Here is an 18,815-nt window from a genome sequence, read left to right as displayed (position 1 = left end):
TGAGAAAGAAAACAAAGCTGGAGATATACTCCCAGATTTCAAACTATACTACAAAGCTATAATAATCAAAACAGTATAGCATTGGCACAAAAAGACACAGAGATCAATGGAGCAGAATAAAGAGCCAGAGACTGGTCAATTAATCTACAACAAAGGAGGCAAGAATATACAATGGGGAAAGAATATACAGTCTCTTCAATAAATCGTGTTAAAAAAAACTGGACAACTACATGCAAAACTATGAAACTCACTCTCTTACACCATACAGAAAAATAAACTCAAATGGATTAAAGACCTAAATGTAAAGCCTGAAACCATAAAATTCCTAAAGAAAAACAGAGGCAGTAAACTCTTGGACATGAGTCTCCGTAATATATTTTTGGATTTGTCTCCTCAGGCAAGGCCCATCAAACTCCTCAAGAAAAACAGAGGCAGTAAACTCTTGGACATGAGTCTCCATAATATATTTTTGGATCTGTCTCCTCAGGCAAGGCCCAACATTTAATAAAACTACATCAAACTAAAAAACTTTTTCACAGTGAAGGAAACCATCAACAAAATGAAAAGGCAACCTACTGAATGGAAGGAGATATCTGCAAATGATGTACCTAATAAGGGGTTAATTTCAAAATATGTGAAGAAACCGTACAACTCAACACCAAAATATCAAATAATCTGATTAAAAAATGCACAGAGGACCTGGAGAGAGATTTTCTGAAGAAGACAAACAGATGGCCAATAGACACATGAAAAGATGCTCAACATAACTAATCATGAGAGAAATGCAAATCAAAACCACAATGACATACCCCCTCACACCCATCAGAATGGCCAGTATCAAAAAGATAAGAGGGGCACCTGGGTGGCTGGGTCAGTTAAGCGTCTGCCTTTGGCCCAGGTCATGATCCCAGGGTCCTGGGATGGAGCCCAATCAGGCTCTCGGCTCAACAGGGAGCCTGCTTCTCCCTTTCCCTCTGCCTGCCACTGCGCCTGCTTGTGCTCTCAATCTCTCTCTCTCTCTGCCAAATAAATAAAATCTTTTAAAAAAAAGAAAGACAAGAAATAGGTGGCTCAGTCAGTTAAGCATCTGCCTTCCGCTCAGGTCATGGTCCCCCTCCTTCTGCCCCTCCCCCCTAGGCTCGTCCCCTCTCACGCACGCAGGTGCACTCTCTCTCTCAAATAAATAAATAAAATATTAAAAAAAAAAGAAATAACAAGTGTTGTCAGGGATGTTGAGAAAAGGGAATCCTTGTGCACTGTTGGTGGGAATGTAAATCAGTACAGCCACTATGGAAAACAGTACGGAGGTTCCTCAAAAAATTAAAACTAGAGGGGGGCACCTGGGTGGCTTGGTCAGCAGAGCCTTCGGCTCCAGTCATCATCCTGGGGTCCTGGGATAGAGCCCTGCATTGTGCTCCCTGCTCAGCAGGAGTCTGCTTCTCCTTCTCCCTCCGCCTCTCCCCCTCAACTCGTTCTCTCTCTCTCTCAAATAAATAAAATCTTTTAAAAAAATTAAAACTACAGGGGTGCCTGGCTAGCTCAGTTGGAAGAGCATGAGACTCTTGATCTCGAAGTCATGAGTTCGAGCCCCATGTTGGATGCAGAGATTACTTAAATAAACTTAAAAAAAAATAAAACTAGAAATACCATACAATCCAGCAATTCCACTTGTGGGTATTTATCCAAAGAAAATGAAAAAACTAATTCAGAAAGATATATACACCCCCTTCGTTCATTACAGCATTATTTATAATAGCCAAGATATGGAAACAGCCTAAGTGTCCACTGATAAATGAATGGATAAAGAAGATGTGGTATATATATACAATGGAATATTACTCAGCCACAAAAAAAGAATGAAATCTGGGGCACCTGGGTGGCTCAGTCGGTTAAGTATCTCCTTTGGCTCAGGTCACGATCCCAGGGGCCTGGGATTGAGTCCCATGTCAGGCGCTCTGCTCAGCGGGCAGCCTGCTTCTCCCTCTCCCTCTGCCCCCCCACCCCCCGCTTGTGCACACACACTCTCTCACTCTCTAATGAACAAATAAAATCTTAAGGAAAAAAAAAGGAAATCTTTCCATTTGTGACAACATGGATGGTCCTAGAGGATAGTATGTTAAATGAAATCATACAGAAAGGGCGCCTGGGTGGCTCAGTTGGTTAAGTAACTGCCTTCAGCTCAGGTCATGATCCTGGAGTCCCAGGATCAAGTCCCACATCGGGCTTCCTGCTCAGCAGGGAGTCTGCTTCTCCCTCTGACCCTCTTCCCTCTCGTGCTTTCTATCTCTCATTCTCTCTCTCTCTCAAATAAATAAATAAAATCTTTAAAAAAAAAGAAATCATACAGAAAAAGACAAATACTGTATGATTTCACTTATATATGGAATCTAAAAAACAACACAACAAACAAAACAAAGCAGGTTCACAAATACAGAACTGGGAGTTGCAGGGATGGGGGGCCTTAGGGGGATGGGCAAAAAGGTAACGGGGATTAAGAAGTACAAACTTCCAGCTAGAAGTAAGTCATGGGGATGTAAAGTACAGTGTAGAGATTATAGTCAATAACAGTGTAATATGTTTATATGATAACAAATGGTAACTAGACTTATCATGGTGATCATTTCATAATGTATGTGTCAACTCACTGTGTTGTACACCTGAAACTAAAATGTCAACTATACTTCAGTAAAAAAATTAAAATTTAAAAAATAAAAAATACACAGAGTGCCTGGCTGGCTCAGTCAGTAAAGCATGCAACTCTTGACTTTTGATCTCAGGGTCATCAATTCGAGCCCCACACTGGGCCTAGAGCTTACATTAAAAAAAAAAAATGAAGCCTACAGAAAAGTGCCACCAGACATCTGTGATTCAGATCCTGGGTTTCAAACAGTTATTAAAAAGGTAAAACCAGGGGCGCCTGGGTGGCTCAGTCATTGAGCATCTGCCTTCGGCTCAGATCATGATCCCAGGGTCCTGGGATCAAGCCCCACCTCGGGCTCCCTGCTCAGCGGGAAGCCTGCTTCTCCCTCTCCCACTCCCCCTGCTTGTGTTTCCTCTCTTGCTGTGTCCCTCTGTCAAATAAATAAATAAAATCTTTAAAAAAAAAAAAAAAAGAAAAAGGTAAAGCCACCTTAAAAATAATAAGTAAAAATTAAATAAACAAAAAATACAAAGCACTGCCACCAGGGAAGAATTTCCATTATGTTTATATTTATACATTAGAAACTTATATACCTTTAAAAATCTTTAGGTATCCAAAAGAAATGAAAGCATATCTCCAGACAAAAACTTGTACGTGAATGTTCATAGCAGTATTGTTCGCAATAGTCAAAAAGTGGAAACCACCCAAAGGTCCATCAATCAATAAATGGATAAATAAAATGTGGTGTATACCTATAAAAAGAAATGAGGTACTGATACATGCTATAACATGCAAGGACCTTTAAAACACGATGCTAAATGAAAGAAGCCAGTCACAAAGGACTACATATTAGAGGACTCCATTTAATGATGAAATGTCCAGAATGGACAAATCCACACAGAGTAGACTAGTGGTTGCCAAGGACTAGAAAGTGAATGTTACTGAGGCACCTGGGTGGCTCAGTTGGTTAAGCATCAGACTCTTCATTTCGGCTCAGGTCATGATCTCAGGGTTGTGAGATCGAGACCCGCATCGGGCTCCACGCTGAGCACAGAGTCGGCTTGGGAACCTCTCCCTCTGCTCCTCTCCTCGCTCATGCTCGCTCATGCTCTCTCTCTCTTTCACACTTTCTCTAGTCAGCTTAGGACACTCTCCCTCTCCCTCTGCTCCCTCTCCCATGCGTACGCGCTCGCTCTCTCAAAAAATAAACCTTTAAAAAAAAAAAAAAGTGAATGCTACTGGGTATATTTTTTGCAGGGTGATTAAAATATTCTAAAACTGTGATATGGCTGGACAACTCTGTGAATATACTAAAAATCACTGAATTGTACACTTTAAATGGATGAATTATACATCAATAAAGCAATTATTAAAAAAAAAAACTTTAGGGCCCTCAATTTCCACAAACCTAAGAATTTTCCTGATGAAATTCATAAAAACACTAAGGGTGCTTTAACCATAAAAGAGCACTTACTAAAGGAAATAGACAAATCCACGTCTGCTAAATCTTCTGAAACCATTAATAAGTCAGTTTAAAATCAAGAGTTCTCCAACATTACATGAAAAAAACACAGAAGAGCCTTCCTGTGAAAAAGGTCCAATAACTCTTCAACTGCAGGTTGTATCACCAATGCCATGTACACCCTTCAGGCCCACGTTCTTTAGTCAAATTTCCAAATATTAAACTCCCCAACCTAATACTGATCACTGACCATCACTCCTTACTATAGTGGTAGGCAGGGTGCAAACTACCAGAGCAGTCCAATGTGCAGAAGCCACTCTCTCATTACGTCTCCTTACTATATCCAGAAAATGAAGAAACTAAATGTAAAAAATAGAGCAAAGAGGTCCAGAAATGCCTCAACAACAACAACAACAAAAAAACTATTACTTACCCTATCCTCAGTACTAACTACTCTCCTAGTAGCAGTGTGTTATCAGTCCTATGTTTCTCTATGAATGTTAAGCCATTTCCCAAGGGTGGATAGATTCTAAGCAAATGCTAGAACTTTTGTTTTTTAAGTATTTTTTTTCCACAATATACAGAAGCAAAATTCTGTAATCGGGCTCAGCCTGTATAAAGTATTCAGCAAATGCTGTTGCCTGAGAGAAAACAGACACATGCACAAAAGATGTGTGTCTCTTCTGCAAGTACAGAGAAGTGTGCTGAGAAACAGTATATTACTTTACTTACAAAGCACTTCAAACACATCCATAACTGAAATCTAAAACACAGCTCTTCCTAAATAACTGCTGTTTTTCTCTAAGAATCTCATAATAAAAAATTAAAAAAAAAAAAGAATCTCATAATTCATCACCATTTCCCTCTTCTTTGGCCACAGGGACTCCAAGAGCAAATTCTTTAACCCACCCTTCTGGTACATATTTATAAATTCTAAATTTACTCCCTTCATTTTCCTGACATACCCTTATTTTCCCATTGTTACATCTCATTACCACCTATTCTATAATTTTTTTTTTCGAATTCCACACCAAACACCTTCTGAAACAAAACAAAGTAAAGATGTATCATAAACCTCTGCAAGTGGCCATCTAGGGGGCACATACAATCAAGTACCACACACAGTATTAGAGAAGAGCATCTGACTAAATGTTTTTTTTTTTTTTTTTACACTGGAACCTAATTCTTAAAAATGGAAAACAGTTCGGGGCAGCTGGGTGGCTCAGTAGTTAAGCGTCTGCCTTCGGCTCAGGTCATGATCCCACGGTTCTGGGATCGAGCCCCGCGTCGGGCTCCCTGCTCAGTGGGAAGCCTGCTTCTTCCTCTCCCACTCCCCCTGCTTGTGTTCCCTCTCTCACTGTGTCTAAAAAGAGTTCTAAAAGTTATAGTCAAAGAAAGCCTGCTGATGATCCTTTTGACCAAGTACGTAACGTTAAGTCTTTGTTACTCCAAATATAATGAAAAAGACTCCAGGAGTACTGGTGTAAACAAAATATGAAAGCACGGACTACTCAGCTTTAGAGTATGATGTTAACCAAATGGCAATGGCCCAAATGCTGAAACATCTAAGCAATCTACCCAGGAAGATAAGAGGCTCATAGTCTAACAAAATCATTCAGCAGGGACAATAGAAAAGAATCTCCAGGGAATGCCAAGATTGTCAGTATGGGGAATACTTGGGCTCCCTCCCAATTTAACACAGTATTTAATAATTACAAATGTAAGTATTAACTCACAGTCACTGGAGAGTAAGAACAGCCATTATCAAGGGTGGGAGTCAAGATACCACTAAAAGATGACACCACCAAGTGAAAGAAAATGGGGGTACAAAGAGTCAAAAAGAAGGTTCATCCACTGATTTTTGCCTAGCTATCTAGAATTATCTCCCAATGGCTGTCAACCCTACGGTGATACTGATCCATCCTAGAGCCAACAGACTACTAGCAAAAGTGAAAAAGATCTGTGAAATTCTCCTCTAAATTTCCTTTCACCAAAGCAGAGCTACCTACCTCTGCCCCTTAAAAACCAGTACAGAGGCCACACAGTTCAATTGGTTGACTCTAAAATTTTTTCCCTATTTCATCACTCACTTTATCTCACAGCAGTTTACAGAGAAAACAGATTTCACAATAAGAGAATAAAACAATCACAACAAGTCAAAGACTTGACCTTGGATTCTGCATGATGAAACCTTTAACACTATTCAAAACAAAAGTTCTCAGGTTATAAATTACTGTTACAATAAATACACAATGTTTTGTAGGCAAGATTTTTAAATAATACTATTAACCTGATCCACATCCATTGTCTTGTTTACTACGGGTATGTTTTACAGGCCAAAAAAACAAAATTCATGAGACTTCTTTCCCTCACTCCCCTCCAAAGACTTCAATTTGGCCCAAAAATGAGGCTTTGAAGTTTCTAACTATGGCAAATACAATAATTTTAAGTATTATAAGAAGTGACACTTGGGGCACCTGGGTCGGTTAAGCGTCATGATCTTGGGGTTCTGGGACTGAATAGGGGTCCCTGCTCGGAGGGGAATCTGCCTCTCCCCCAGCTCATGCTCTTTCTCTCTCACTCTCAATCTCTCTCTCAAATACATAAAAAAAATCTTTAAAAAACATTTTTTTAAATAAATAATTTAAACAGTTTAATTTTAAACTTAAATTTTATTTTAAATAAATTTTAAAATATTTAAAATTAAATTATTTTAAATTTAAATAAAGCTTGCAAGATTTTTAAAGTAGTGCATATCACCTCAACAGATGTTCTCAAGCTGTTAAGTTTTTATTTTTTTCTTTTAAAGATTTTAGTATATGTGCTGCCAAAGCGAGCACTTCTTTTAAAGATTTTATTTATTTATTTGACAGAGAAAGACACAGCGAGAGAGGGAACACAAGCAGGGCGAGTGGGAGAGGGAGAAGCAGGCTTCCCACGGAGCAGGGAGCCCGATGCGGGGCTCAATCCCAGGACCCTGGGATCATGACCTGAGCCGAGGGCAGACGCTTAACTACTGAGCCACCCAGGTGCCCCTAAGTTTTTATTTAAAGAGCCTCATGCCGGTTATCTGTCAAGGTTTATACTTTGAAACTAAAACTTAAATATTTTTAAAAAGGCATATATATATATATGATACACACACACACACACACACACACACATTTAGGCACAGCTTAAAGAGCTCACTATTAAAAGAGGGGAAAACTAAGACATTAAGAGAATTTCTACATCAGACAGGAAAATCCTAACTTTAAAAGTGAAAAAAAAAAGTTTTTTTAAGTGTAAAAAACTGTTCATAAACAAGAGTAATGATGAGAGAAATAGCTATAAAGTACTTGGAACAATAAATAGCTTCCTTCCCTCCAACACTGCTGGGTGGCACACAGCCTGTGATAGTCTTTACTTCACCAGTTCACTGCTAAAAGCATTCTGCCAATTTGGTCTTAAATTTTGTTCCATTATGCCAGAAGGCCTTAAAAAAAAAAAAAAAAAACTTAAGAAAATAGGCCCACCAAACAGGAATTAATAGCCCAGGAGTTATGGCAAAATGTGCTGGCAAGTAGATCACTTTATATTGAGTCACTCTGTCTCAATATAGATAAGTTTCCCACAATTACTACATAGAAAACACATGTAAATAAAAACAAATCTGGAAAAAAATGCACTTTTGCATTACTGCTTCTGTGGGAAAAAGGCACTCTTGCAATTCTAGGAGAAAAGTCAACATTATTTGTATTCTCCTTATTATCAAGTTTATCATCTTTAAATTTCAAGCAAAATTATGGCCACTAATTCTCTGACCTCAGAATATGCTACTTTGTTGTTGCAATCGCTTTGTTTGCTTCAGTTTAGTTTTTTAAGGCTGGAACTATGGGGGGGGCGGGCGCAGAAACAGAGAGAGCGAGCATGGGAACTGGAATCACAAAGACCTGATTTCAAAACCAGATTCTACCTAGTAACTAAGCTTCAGTTTCTCATCTCTCAGAAAGGATATTACCTCCCCCATGACACTGTTCTGAGACTTAGATACAGGAAATATAGCCCAGTGCCTAAAATATAAATGCTTCTATCCCCATCAGTGGTTCCCATCTGACAGATCAAACACCTTTTTACTCCTCCAATCAGTAAGTGGCTGATGAGGGCAGTGATTCTCCGCTTAAAGATAAGCCCCTCCACTCACCTCTGCCTCACCTGTTGCCATGTGTTTCCCCACAGGACAGCTGAGCTCTAAGATCTACCACTTTACCTGAGTACAAATGTGAAGAACTTATGGTCCTCCCTCATTCAATCAACACAAGAATTACAGACATCACCTGACAAAGGGGCATGAAAAACATAACAGTCTCTGCCCTGGAACAGTTCAAACCAAGATGAGATCAACACCAAAACCAATAAATTATAATACACTATAACGACTACAGAAGAGGTAATCTGTGTGTGGCCTACATCTGCAACACAACAACTACCCTGAGTTTCTCTAACGCTCTTCATTATATCATGTGTCTGGCCCAACAGAACTGTGTTGTGATGAGTGCCAATTCCAAGCTGGTTCACTGATTTAGGCCCCTGGGTATGGAACAGGTTTTACCATTTAACAGTAACTCCAGTTTGCTAACTGACCCAGATAAAACTGCTCAACAAGTCAGAAGTAGTTCCTTATGATAAGGCTCAGCATAAGACACAGCCCAGACTAAGCCTTCAAAAAACACTTGTTGACTTGCACAGTACAACCAGATTTTAGATCTTAGAGCTCTGCCAAAAACTGACCCGGAATTTGATTTTCCCACCTCGCACAGGACAGGCAAGCACCTTGATTCTCTGTTAAGCTTTACCCAACAGCCTATCATTAGAAAAGCCAACACAAGATCTATAATAGAGATTTTTCAAACCAATGTTTATGATTTCTAAACAATGTTTAGCCAAATAAGGCAAAGATTACAGGCCTTCCACATCTGCCCCTACACAGATACCATCCAAACCAAACACCTCCTACTTAGGTCTCTCTCTACACGTACAGCTGCCTATATCTCAAACTCAACGTATACATTACCAAATTTAAATATCTGGTCCCCAAATCAGATACCCCTCTCTATTCCTTTTCCTCTATTACTTCATTTTTCCAGGGACCCAACATTTCTAATTCAGTCACCGAACTCTGTACTTCTCAGTCCCGTAACTTCTTTTTCACTGCTCATACCAACCCTTACCCACTCTAATCTCTCACTGCCAACTCAATCTTCCCAAACACCACTGGATAAAAGCCACACATACACATTCAAAAACCCTGCAGCCTACTGAATTAATAAATCTTAGTCTTGGCATTCAAGGCCCTTCTCTTTGTGACAATATCCTTTTTCTCCAATTTTATTTTAAAGCCAAAGGATTAGGGACTCATGTGTTTAATAGATTTCCTCTGAAGCTCTGTTATATGCCAAATTCTAGGGAATGGGATATTGAGGTGAATAAAATCTAATTCCCACCCCAAGACTCCTAGCAAATAGGAAAGAAATACAGTGCCTTAAAGATAAAAAGCGCCCTGGAGCACCTATGGGGCTCTGTCGGTTAAGCATCAGAATCCTGATTTCAGCTCAGGTCATGATCTCAAGGGTTGTGAGATCAAGCCCTGTGTTGGGCTCCATTCTCAGCAGGGAGTCTGCTTGAGATTCTTCCTCTCCCTCTCCCTCTGCCCCTGCCCCCACTTGTGCTCTAAATAAAAAAAATAAAATCTTTAAACAAACAAAAAAGACAGAATATGACCTAAGTGCATAAGAAGCCCCATAGGGGCACCTGGGTGGTCTCTGGCTCTTGGTTTCAACTCAGGTCATGATAGGGTCATGAGATCAAGCCCCACATCGGGCTCTGCACTCAGCATGGAATCTGCTTAGGATTCTCTCCCCCTCTTCCTATGTGCCCCCCAACTCACTCACTTTCTCTAAAATAAATAAATCTTAAAAAAAAAAAAAAAGCCCTCTATTATGTCTAACTTCTTAGTGTCCCTCACCTACCTACACATAGTAGGTTCTTACAAAGCAGCACTAACGTTGAGGATTATTCCAATAAACCAAAGACATATAATCAATGTGCTCAATAAAACTCGTGAATAAGAAGTAAATTCCATCTCTTCATTTCTACTATGGTAAAGAACCATGGCACACACGCTGCCTTTTTTGGAAGAGTCAGGGAAAGCACAACTGAGAATTCAAATTTGCAGATGTGCTCGTATCTGATTTATTTCTGAAGCAGAACAGAAGCACCAGAGACCTAGTGAAAGATGTCTATTCTTTTTGCTAGTCAGTACTCAGATATGGACAATATAAAATGAACGCTCTACCAATTCAACCTATATCCTATGTCAAAGAATAGCCTGATTACAACATTCTAATCCTTGGGGCACCTGGGTGGCTCAGTTGGTTAAGCGACTGCCTTCGGCTCAGGTCATGATCCTGGAGTCCGGGGATCGAGTCCCACATCGGGCTCCCTGCTCAGCGGGGAGTCTGCTTCTCCCTCTGACCCTCTTCCCTCTCGTGCTCTCTATCTCTCATTCTCTCTCTCTCAAATAAATAAATAAAATCTTTAAAAAAAAATAAAAAAATAAAACATTCTAATCCTTTCATCACTATAAGGAAGTTAGGAAACACAGATCAGGCAAAACTCTCTTCTCGGTAAAATATGCAGTAATTCCAGCTGTGGTTTTGGATTAGTAAAAGTAAGCATGTTAAAATTAACCAAACCCAAAAAGTGCTTAGAAGAAGAGGACAAAGAAGGTTGAAACCTAAAAGCCACAACCACTCCTCTCTGACACAAAACATCAAACATACCAGTTCCATTTCAAATAAATTTCACTTGAGCAGCTAATTTGTTATCAACTTCCTAGTACCTTCAACTATAATATCTTAAAAAACAAAAGTCACCCACACCCAACAGGAAAGGCTTTGAAAATATGGATGCAGCCTATAAACAGCCCAAGCAATTCTTAAAAGAATACGTGGCAAAGGGAAAAAAGTATTCTTGGTTTAAAAAGTATGTATGAGGGGGCGCCTGGGTGGCTCAGATGGTTAAGCGTCTGCCTTCGGCTCAGGTCGGGATCCCAGGGTCCTGGGATTGAGTCCCGCATCGGGCTCCCTGCTCCTTGGGAGCCTGCTTCTCCCTCTGCCTCTCTCTCTCTCTCTTCTGTCTCTCATGAATAAATAAATAAAATCTTAAAAAAAAAAGTATGTATGAGGGGCCCCTGGGTGGCTCAGTCAGTCAAGCGTCTGCCTTCGGCTCAGGTCATGATCCCTAAGCAGGGAGCCTGCTTCTCCCTCTCCTTCTCCCCACTGCTCATGTTCTCTCTTGCCATCTCTCTCTCCCTCTCTCAAATAAAATCTTAAAAAAAAAAAAAAAAGTATATGTGAAAATGTAGCACATGCCCATTAAAACAATCTTGTCTTTTCTTAAATGAATTGGTGGTTTACTATTTAGCACCAGAATGATAAATGACCCAGTAACAATATAACAACATTTATCCTTTAAAACAAACAACTCTTAAGTTTAGACCAAATGAAATTAGTAATTTAGGCTTTTAAAGACATTCACTGAAAGCACATATCCTAAGTGAACATAGATTTTAAAAGTTCAAAGCTGAAATAGTGAACTTTTTTTTACCTGATGTTCTGCATGAATGTTATCCCCAGTAGGCCATCGATGTTTGCTATTATTATAGCCGCCTCCACCGCTGCCTCCTCCCCCAAGCTGCTCACCATGCTGCCTCTGAAAGAAGTAGTCCACCATAGCGTCGTCTTGGGAACGGCCTGCAACTCCTATGGATCCTGGGACAGGGCTGGAGTGTGTCCCAGCTGCAAGAGCCTGATTTGCAGCTGGTTGTGGCTGCGCTTGCGACCCTGTTCCAGATGTCAAAACAACAGGCATGTTGGGATTAGCTGGTTCTTGAGGGTGATGTTTCAGGTGGGGGCTGAAAGAGTCCTGCCAAAGCACTGCTTTTCTCTTCAAGACACATGCAACGCTCATTCCACCAACACCTAAGGACAAAGAGGTTACAAATGTTTAAAATTTGCATTTTTTAAAACATAACTCGATATATACCAAGACAAAAATATGAGCCCCATGTCTTTTGCAATACCACATCTACAACCAATTTCTACCAAGTAACTAAACCTTTTATAATATACACACAATTTTCCAAACTGAAACCTCTATTGTTAAGTTGCTGAATATGTGCAGGTGTGGAAATAAATGTAGTTGGTTGGTGGCAGGCAATATGACAAGGTATTGAGATCAGAATTCAATACAGCAACTTCAGGAAACCTTATGTTGTTACCAAACCTAATAATATATAGAACTGGACTTCAATCAAAGGCCCCTCTACCCAACTTATTTACACCTTAAGCCAATTTTGCAGATACTTCTGAAATGAACAAGAGCTCTATAAAATATCACTTTACAAGCAGAGCAGACATAAGCCAATAAACCAAACAAAAATCCAAACTCCATATATAATTAGCAATGACTCACTGTCTAAAACTTGAAAAGATTCTTTAAAATGTACAACATATTCACAGGATGCTCCTTGAAGAAAGAGTAAGGCCCCCTGACCAAAAACAGCAACAGAATGTTCTTAGCCTGAACCTTTTTAGCCACTGGGGGGGGGGGAGGCGGGGAGTGTCAAAATTCTTACCAATAATTTACAATTGTAATCACATCATTATTCCATTATAAACAGGATGAGACCAACCAAGTTCAAACAGTTTACTAGTGTAGAAAGCCTCACTGTAAAAAAAGACACTTCAATAACAATTGTGTGGCAAACACACTACAGACAATATCTTATCAGTCCTACTTTACAAATGAAAATGCTTAGCTGGCTCCGACTGTGGAGCTTGCGACTCTTGATCTTGGGGTTGTGGGCTGGAGCTCCAAGTTGGATGTGAAGATTACTTAAATAAAATCTTTAAAAAATAACAAAATAACAAACAAATCTGTTTTGTACCCAAGCTTAGTTCTTTTTGTATCAACCCCTTGCTACTCCCCTGCTACTCCCCAGTAAATCAACACAGATACTATTTCTCTCACTTGCACCCATTACTCTTCTCTGGAACAAAGAATCTTCAAAATGTTACTATGAAATGTTACTATTTAAATTTCTTAAAATCAAAAACTACATTTGTACATAATATAGAACATCTGTCAGCCTGTGGGTGCTTTAAAAACTGCTACAAAGTAATTAATCAGTTACCTATTAAGACTACACCTGTCTATACTCTCTGGAGTCTAAATTTCAAGGCTATCAATTTAATAGTCCACTGCTACAAATGCCTTCTCTCTCTCTACCAAGCCCTACTGTAACATTTCAAAAACAGATTCATAAGATTTATGAGAAAACTATTAAGTTATTTCTTTATAGAATTAAACCTCCTGATAAAGAATTGCTTCTCACAATTCATGTTCTGAAGCCAGAAGACACAATGGAATCTGTAATTTATTCAAAGCCTAATTTGGAAATGCCTAGTTTCAGTTAACAAGTCCAATCCATCAGAATCTTACTAGAGTAGTGGGTAGGCTAGCTTTCTAGGCTACAGTTTCTGCTTTCATGAATAGAATCATGTTCACGCTTAAGTACCAAAACCAAAAAGTCATAGCTGTGTTTACCATAGGCCTTTGCAAAGTGCCAAGCAGCCTAATAACCTCCCATTTCATTTTCAAAAGAATTAATTGCCCTTTTTATGGAAGTATAACTGACACGTAACATTGTATTAGTTTTCATGAGTGCAACATAATGACTAGATATTTGTATACACTTGAAATGATCACAGTAAGTCTATTTACCATCCGTCACACCATACAGTCATTACCCTCTTATTACCAATAGTAGCCAGTCCCATTTTCTTCCAAGAGGGACTTATCCAATGTAACCGTCTGTTCTAGAGCAAGCCAGGAATCCCAAAATCTAAGTTTTACCACTAACCCAGCAACCTCTCTGAGCCTGTTTCCCCACCTAGAAAATAGAAGAAATGCTTTCTCTAGGTCTCACTAGTTTTTTTTTAATCAAAATAAAATGATATAAAACTTTTTGGTAACTTTAAAAGTCACCACGCTGAGACCCCAGGCATTTAGTTACCACCAGTTAAGGCAATGAAGCTCCAGTCCCTAAGAGGGTTCCTAAAATAGCAAATACAATCTTCACTGAAATAAAAGATTTGCCACAATACTTACCCAACAAAGAATTTCCATATGAAAAAGGTTTACCTCTGAAACTTACAGAACACTACCACAGTCTAACAAGGGGTTGTGGAGGGGGAAGGAGTTCCCATAAAAAAGTTCAAACAAAACAATTGGCTTTTGTAAAGCTATCTGGATGCCCTAAGACTTCCTGCTTTACCTAATGAGGCAAGGCAGTTTCTCAAACAAGAGAAAACCTGGCAGAAGGGACAGTTCTGAAAGTGAGCAAATACCTAAGCAATTAACATGGGTCTTGGGCAGTTGTGTAATATCTTGGCAACTGCAGCACAAAAATTAAGAAATCAGTCACTTAAATCACAAAACATTTAAACTGCTGATGCCTTTTAGAGAACTCTCATAGCCCACTAAAAGGTTATGTGTAGCATTTGAAATGTGACTTTTTTACAAATAGCACATTATAAAAATATTTTAAGCAACTAGAAATAAGTGCTGATTCTAGTTACTCCTCCGAAGTTTTCAAACTGTACATCAAAGTGGGTTTTTTTTTTTTTGGAATATCACTAACAGACTTTATTTCAAGCAAAGGAGCATGGTTTAATCTCTCCACCACTCACCTTTTTTTTTAACTAAATGCTTAGTTTAAAAGGTGGTTTTTTGTTGGGGTTTTTTTTTTGCCACACTGAAAAAAAAAATCTCTGTGGTCATAAATTTACTTTAAAGCAGTTCATCTCAAACCCAAACTAAACTTCAAACCCAACTTCAAAAAGCTGTGGCCTTGAACAAAATGAATTCAATTGTGGCTAAGGCGAAACACGAATTCAAAGTTCAAAATCCAGTATTTCCCAAAGATCCAGATAAACAATCAACAGCCCCAAAGAGTGTTTTATAAAGTTAAAATTAGCAATGAGTCAAAATGTTTATTTTGTTTACGAAAGTGCTTTGGGAGCCACGTACCTTGGCTTGTTTCGGTGAGTTTTTATGTGTTTCTTAAAACAAACAAAAAGCTAAAGCTACAAGCCTATTGTTTCGATAGTAACTGACTTTAAAACAGAACCCAAAAAAACCCTCCATAAACTCTCATTCTTAATCCGAGGAAGAACAGGAAGTGAACGGATTGGGTATCGACAACTAAAAAGTGTTTTCTCAATTAGACAATGAAGAGTAACAATTCCTCAAGTTATGGGGAGGATAAAACCTTCCATAATGCGTTCTCTCGCTCGCTCGCTCTCTCTCTCTCGTGTGTGTGTACACGCGCGCGTCGGGGGGTATGGGGGGGGCTCTAGTGGGGGGAAAAAGTTACAGGAGCTTATTTCTCACTTGACGTGGGAGTGGTACTGACAAGTATTAACAAACGATGTCTGTTTACCAAGAACGTCTGTGAGGACTAAAACTATCTGGTACTGCGTATCTGTTTTCCTACTACCGAGGGTGAGCCCCTCTTTGAGTTAAGACAGACACTCACCAACACAGGGAGGCTCAAAGAGGAAGAACCCACCAAAACCCAAGCTCTCACGGAAACAAAAGGCCACAAGCACCCAGGAGACTAAAAAGCGATCTGAAACTTCCTGATCGCCACTTCTCCACATTTAAGGCTCGCAAAGTTCCCCCATGGTGGGTCTCGCCTGTAGACAAGGGCCAAGGCTGTTCCTAAAGCGATTTATTGTTCCTCCTGCTTCGGCGCTGCCACGGAAGCTCAAGAAGTCGAAGAAATCCAGGGTGGCCCAGAATTACACTTCATGGCCACACAGAAGACTCGCGGCTTCGCAAACCCATCAAAAAAGCAACCCGAATGGCAACATCAATCTTCGGGGGCTCCAACGGGGCCGAGCAGAAATGTACAGGCACGTCTATGCCCTGGGCCCGGGCCTAAACCCTCGGCATTTTCCTCGCTTCGACCCCGCTCCCCACCCCCTCCCTCCTTTGATAACAATAGGGGCCTTGCTGCTGACTCCAAAACATGTACGAGGAACAGCGAGTGAAAAGCCTCAACCAGGGCCCCGGGCGGCTTTTCTAAAGCCCTTCTCACCCCCACAACCGCTCTCAAACACCAATACAAAGGGACAGTCTGCTCGCTGGGGGTCCGGAGCAGCGTTTGGGGCCGGCGGGGTGCGGATACTCACGGGCGGAGCGGTAGGATGAAGATGGATTTCAGCCCCCCGATCTTCTCTCTCCGGCGCTCTCGCTCCCCCTTACCTTTCACTCCGACAACATGGCGGCCCACTGGGGACGGGGCTGGCGCGGTGCATCCTGGGATAGGCTCTGGCCCCGGCTCCGGCGGTGGCAGCGGCATGTGCGGAGAAGGCAGGCGGCTCTGGAACAGGTTGCCTGGTTGCCATGCCAACCCAGGGCCTGTGTGAACTTGGGAAACTCGCAGGCAACACAACCGCTGCGCGCGCGAGTGCCCGCCCGCTAGGCGAGCGCGCGCCGTCGCGAACAGAAGGCGGGGCCCTGCACCCGCACAGGAGCGCCCGAGGTGCTCGTGGGGCCCGGCCACGCGCGGCACGGAGCAGGGCCCGGGGGCCGGACAGGGGCGCCTCGCCGGCTGGCTAGGAACGATAGACACAGCACCGCCCGGCCCCGCGTGCTCCCAGCTTTACCGCCAGATTGCACCAGCCTACGGGGTTAAGGGACGCTTGCTTACTCGCCCGGCTCGGGCTGGACAGGTGCTGGCTTCTAACCCCTTTGCTGCAGCTTTCTGGCTCTGGGGCCTTATTTGATCTTCCTGCCTCCATCGCCCCATTTGGAGAATGAAGAGGAAAATGAGAACGGCTACTCAACAGAATTGCCGTGAAGATTAAGTTAAATAATGTGGCTTGTTATTCCTTTTAAAAAAGATGTCCAGCGCTTGGTACAGTGCCTGTAAACGGGACCAATGCATAATTCTCAGGGTTCCGTGCAACGTGAAGGTGCGGAGCCCCTTGTTCAAAATTGTTAAGGAATTTCAAAACTGCTGTAGCAGAACAGTAAACTAAAACCAAAGACATAAAGCCGACCCTGTTTGTAAGCACTCAACCAGTGTTCGCCATTGTCATACTGTCCAGTTTCAAAGAGGAATAGAAATTTGGCCATCTGATGCAAGTCACTTTTCAAATCAGTAGTATTTGATAAGATATTGCTATTCTATCTCCAAGTAAGCCCAAGATGGATTTGAAAACTTAGGCAAACCCCAATACTACAAAAGACCAGAAGGGGATATGGGGGGAAACTTTACAATAATTGGAGGAGGGAAAAACGTTTATAATGAATGAAAATCAATTAGTTATTTTTATTAAATTGAAAGATATTTAAACATCTGTCAGGAAGAGATGCCACCAACAAAGTAGAACAAATGAGAAAATAAGCTTTAAAATATTGTGATATGCATGGTAAACAGCTGGTTAATCTTCATGATAAATACAGAACGTCTCTAATCAATTTAAAAAAAAGAGTAATCCAAAATAAACAGACATAAAATCACTAGTGGCCAATAAACACATAAAGATAACTAGCCTGGGGCTGATGGGAGGAGGAGTAGGGGAATGGGGAAGGACAGCTAGTGGGTATAGGTTTCTTTCCCGGCTGTTAAAAAGTTTCAAAGTTAGATTGTAATGATGGTTGCACAACTCTGAGAATACTGTGTGCTAAAAACCACTGAATGATGTACTTTCAATGGGGAAAGTTTATGGCATGTGAAATATATCTCAATGAAGCTGTAAAAAATGGGAAAATAATAAAAGAAACACAACTTTGAAATATATTTTCATCTATTAATACACTGGCAAAAATATAAATGTTAACATTCTGTCGTGGCAAGTTTTGTGAGAAAATCAGCACTCATCTTGTTTAAGTTGTTTGAGTATATATTTTATTTTTTAAAAAGAATGTTATTTTTAATTAAAAATTAAAGTGAGATTTTCAGGGCGCCTGGGTGGCTCAGTTGGTTAAGCGTCTGCCTTTGGCTCAGGTCGGATCGAGCCCCGCATTGGGCTCCCTGCTCGGCAGGAAGCCTGCTTCTCCCTCTCCCACTCCCCCTGCTTGTGTTCCCTCTCTCGCTGTCTCTCTGTCAAATGAATAAATAAAATCTTTTTTTTTTTAAAGTGAGATTTGCATTTCTGAAAAAGAAGGCAAGGCACGAAAGTTAGCGGTCCTGAGCTCTGCTACTTCCTGGCTATGTGGCCCTGGGTAGGTCCCGTCAGCCCCCTCATCTACAAAATAAGATGTCAATACTCTTCTCACAGGGTGGTTACAACAGTTTAATGAACTAACATATACAAAGTGCCTGACACAGAATTAACACTCAATAAATGTAGCTGTTTTATTGTAGTTGTAGTCTTGTACTCATTTCTGAATCCCCAGAGACCAACATAGTGCAGGGCATATGGTCATTGCTCACTAAATATTTGTTAAATGAACGAATTCAACAGCCATTTGGAGTGCCAACTCTCAAATTCAACAGCCCTAAAAGTAATATGTTGTGTTCAGAGATCCAGCTCCTAAGCCAGACAAGAAATTACTTAACCTAAGTCTCCATTTTCTCCCATGAAACATGAGGTT

At 40.7% G+C, this 18,815-nt stretch overlaps 1 protein-coding gene across 12 annotated transcripts in view; it reads right to left on the bottom strand.

Annotated features, from left to right (window-relative positions):
* The window catches only part of PUM1 (pumilio RNA binding family member 1), a 138,338-nt gene extending 121,784 nt beyond the window's left edge, over window positions 1-16,554 (bottom strand). For all 12 annotated transcript variants that reach the window (XM_073903044.1, XM_073903046.1, XM_073903050.1 and 9 more), the window contains exons 1-2: window positions 16,403-16,554; window positions 11,751-12,124 (exon numbers count right to left, since the gene is read on the bottom strand). In XM_073903044.1, coding sequence (XP_073759145.1) covers window positions 11,751-12,113 — 363 coding nt within the window. In that variant the 5' untranslated portion in view covers window positions 12,114-12,124; window positions 16,403-16,554. The remainder of the gene's footprint in view (window positions 1-11,750; window positions 12,125-16,402) is intronic.
* Between the last annotated feature and the right edge of the window lie 2,261 nt (window positions 16,555-18,815).

The sequence above is a fragment of the Callorhinus ursinus genome, unplaced genomic scaffold (assembly GCF_003265705.2).
Source record: "Callorhinus ursinus isolate GAN/ISIS: 27379988/994484 unplaced genomic scaffold, GSC_fseal_2.0 scaffold18, whole genome shotgun sequence".
NCBI classification, from domain to species: domain Eukaryota; kingdom Metazoa; phylum Chordata; class Mammalia; order Carnivora; family Otariidae; genus Callorhinus; species Callorhinus ursinus.
Note: the sequence above shows the minus strand (reverse complement) of the source record. Positions and strands in the feature narration are given on the sequence as shown.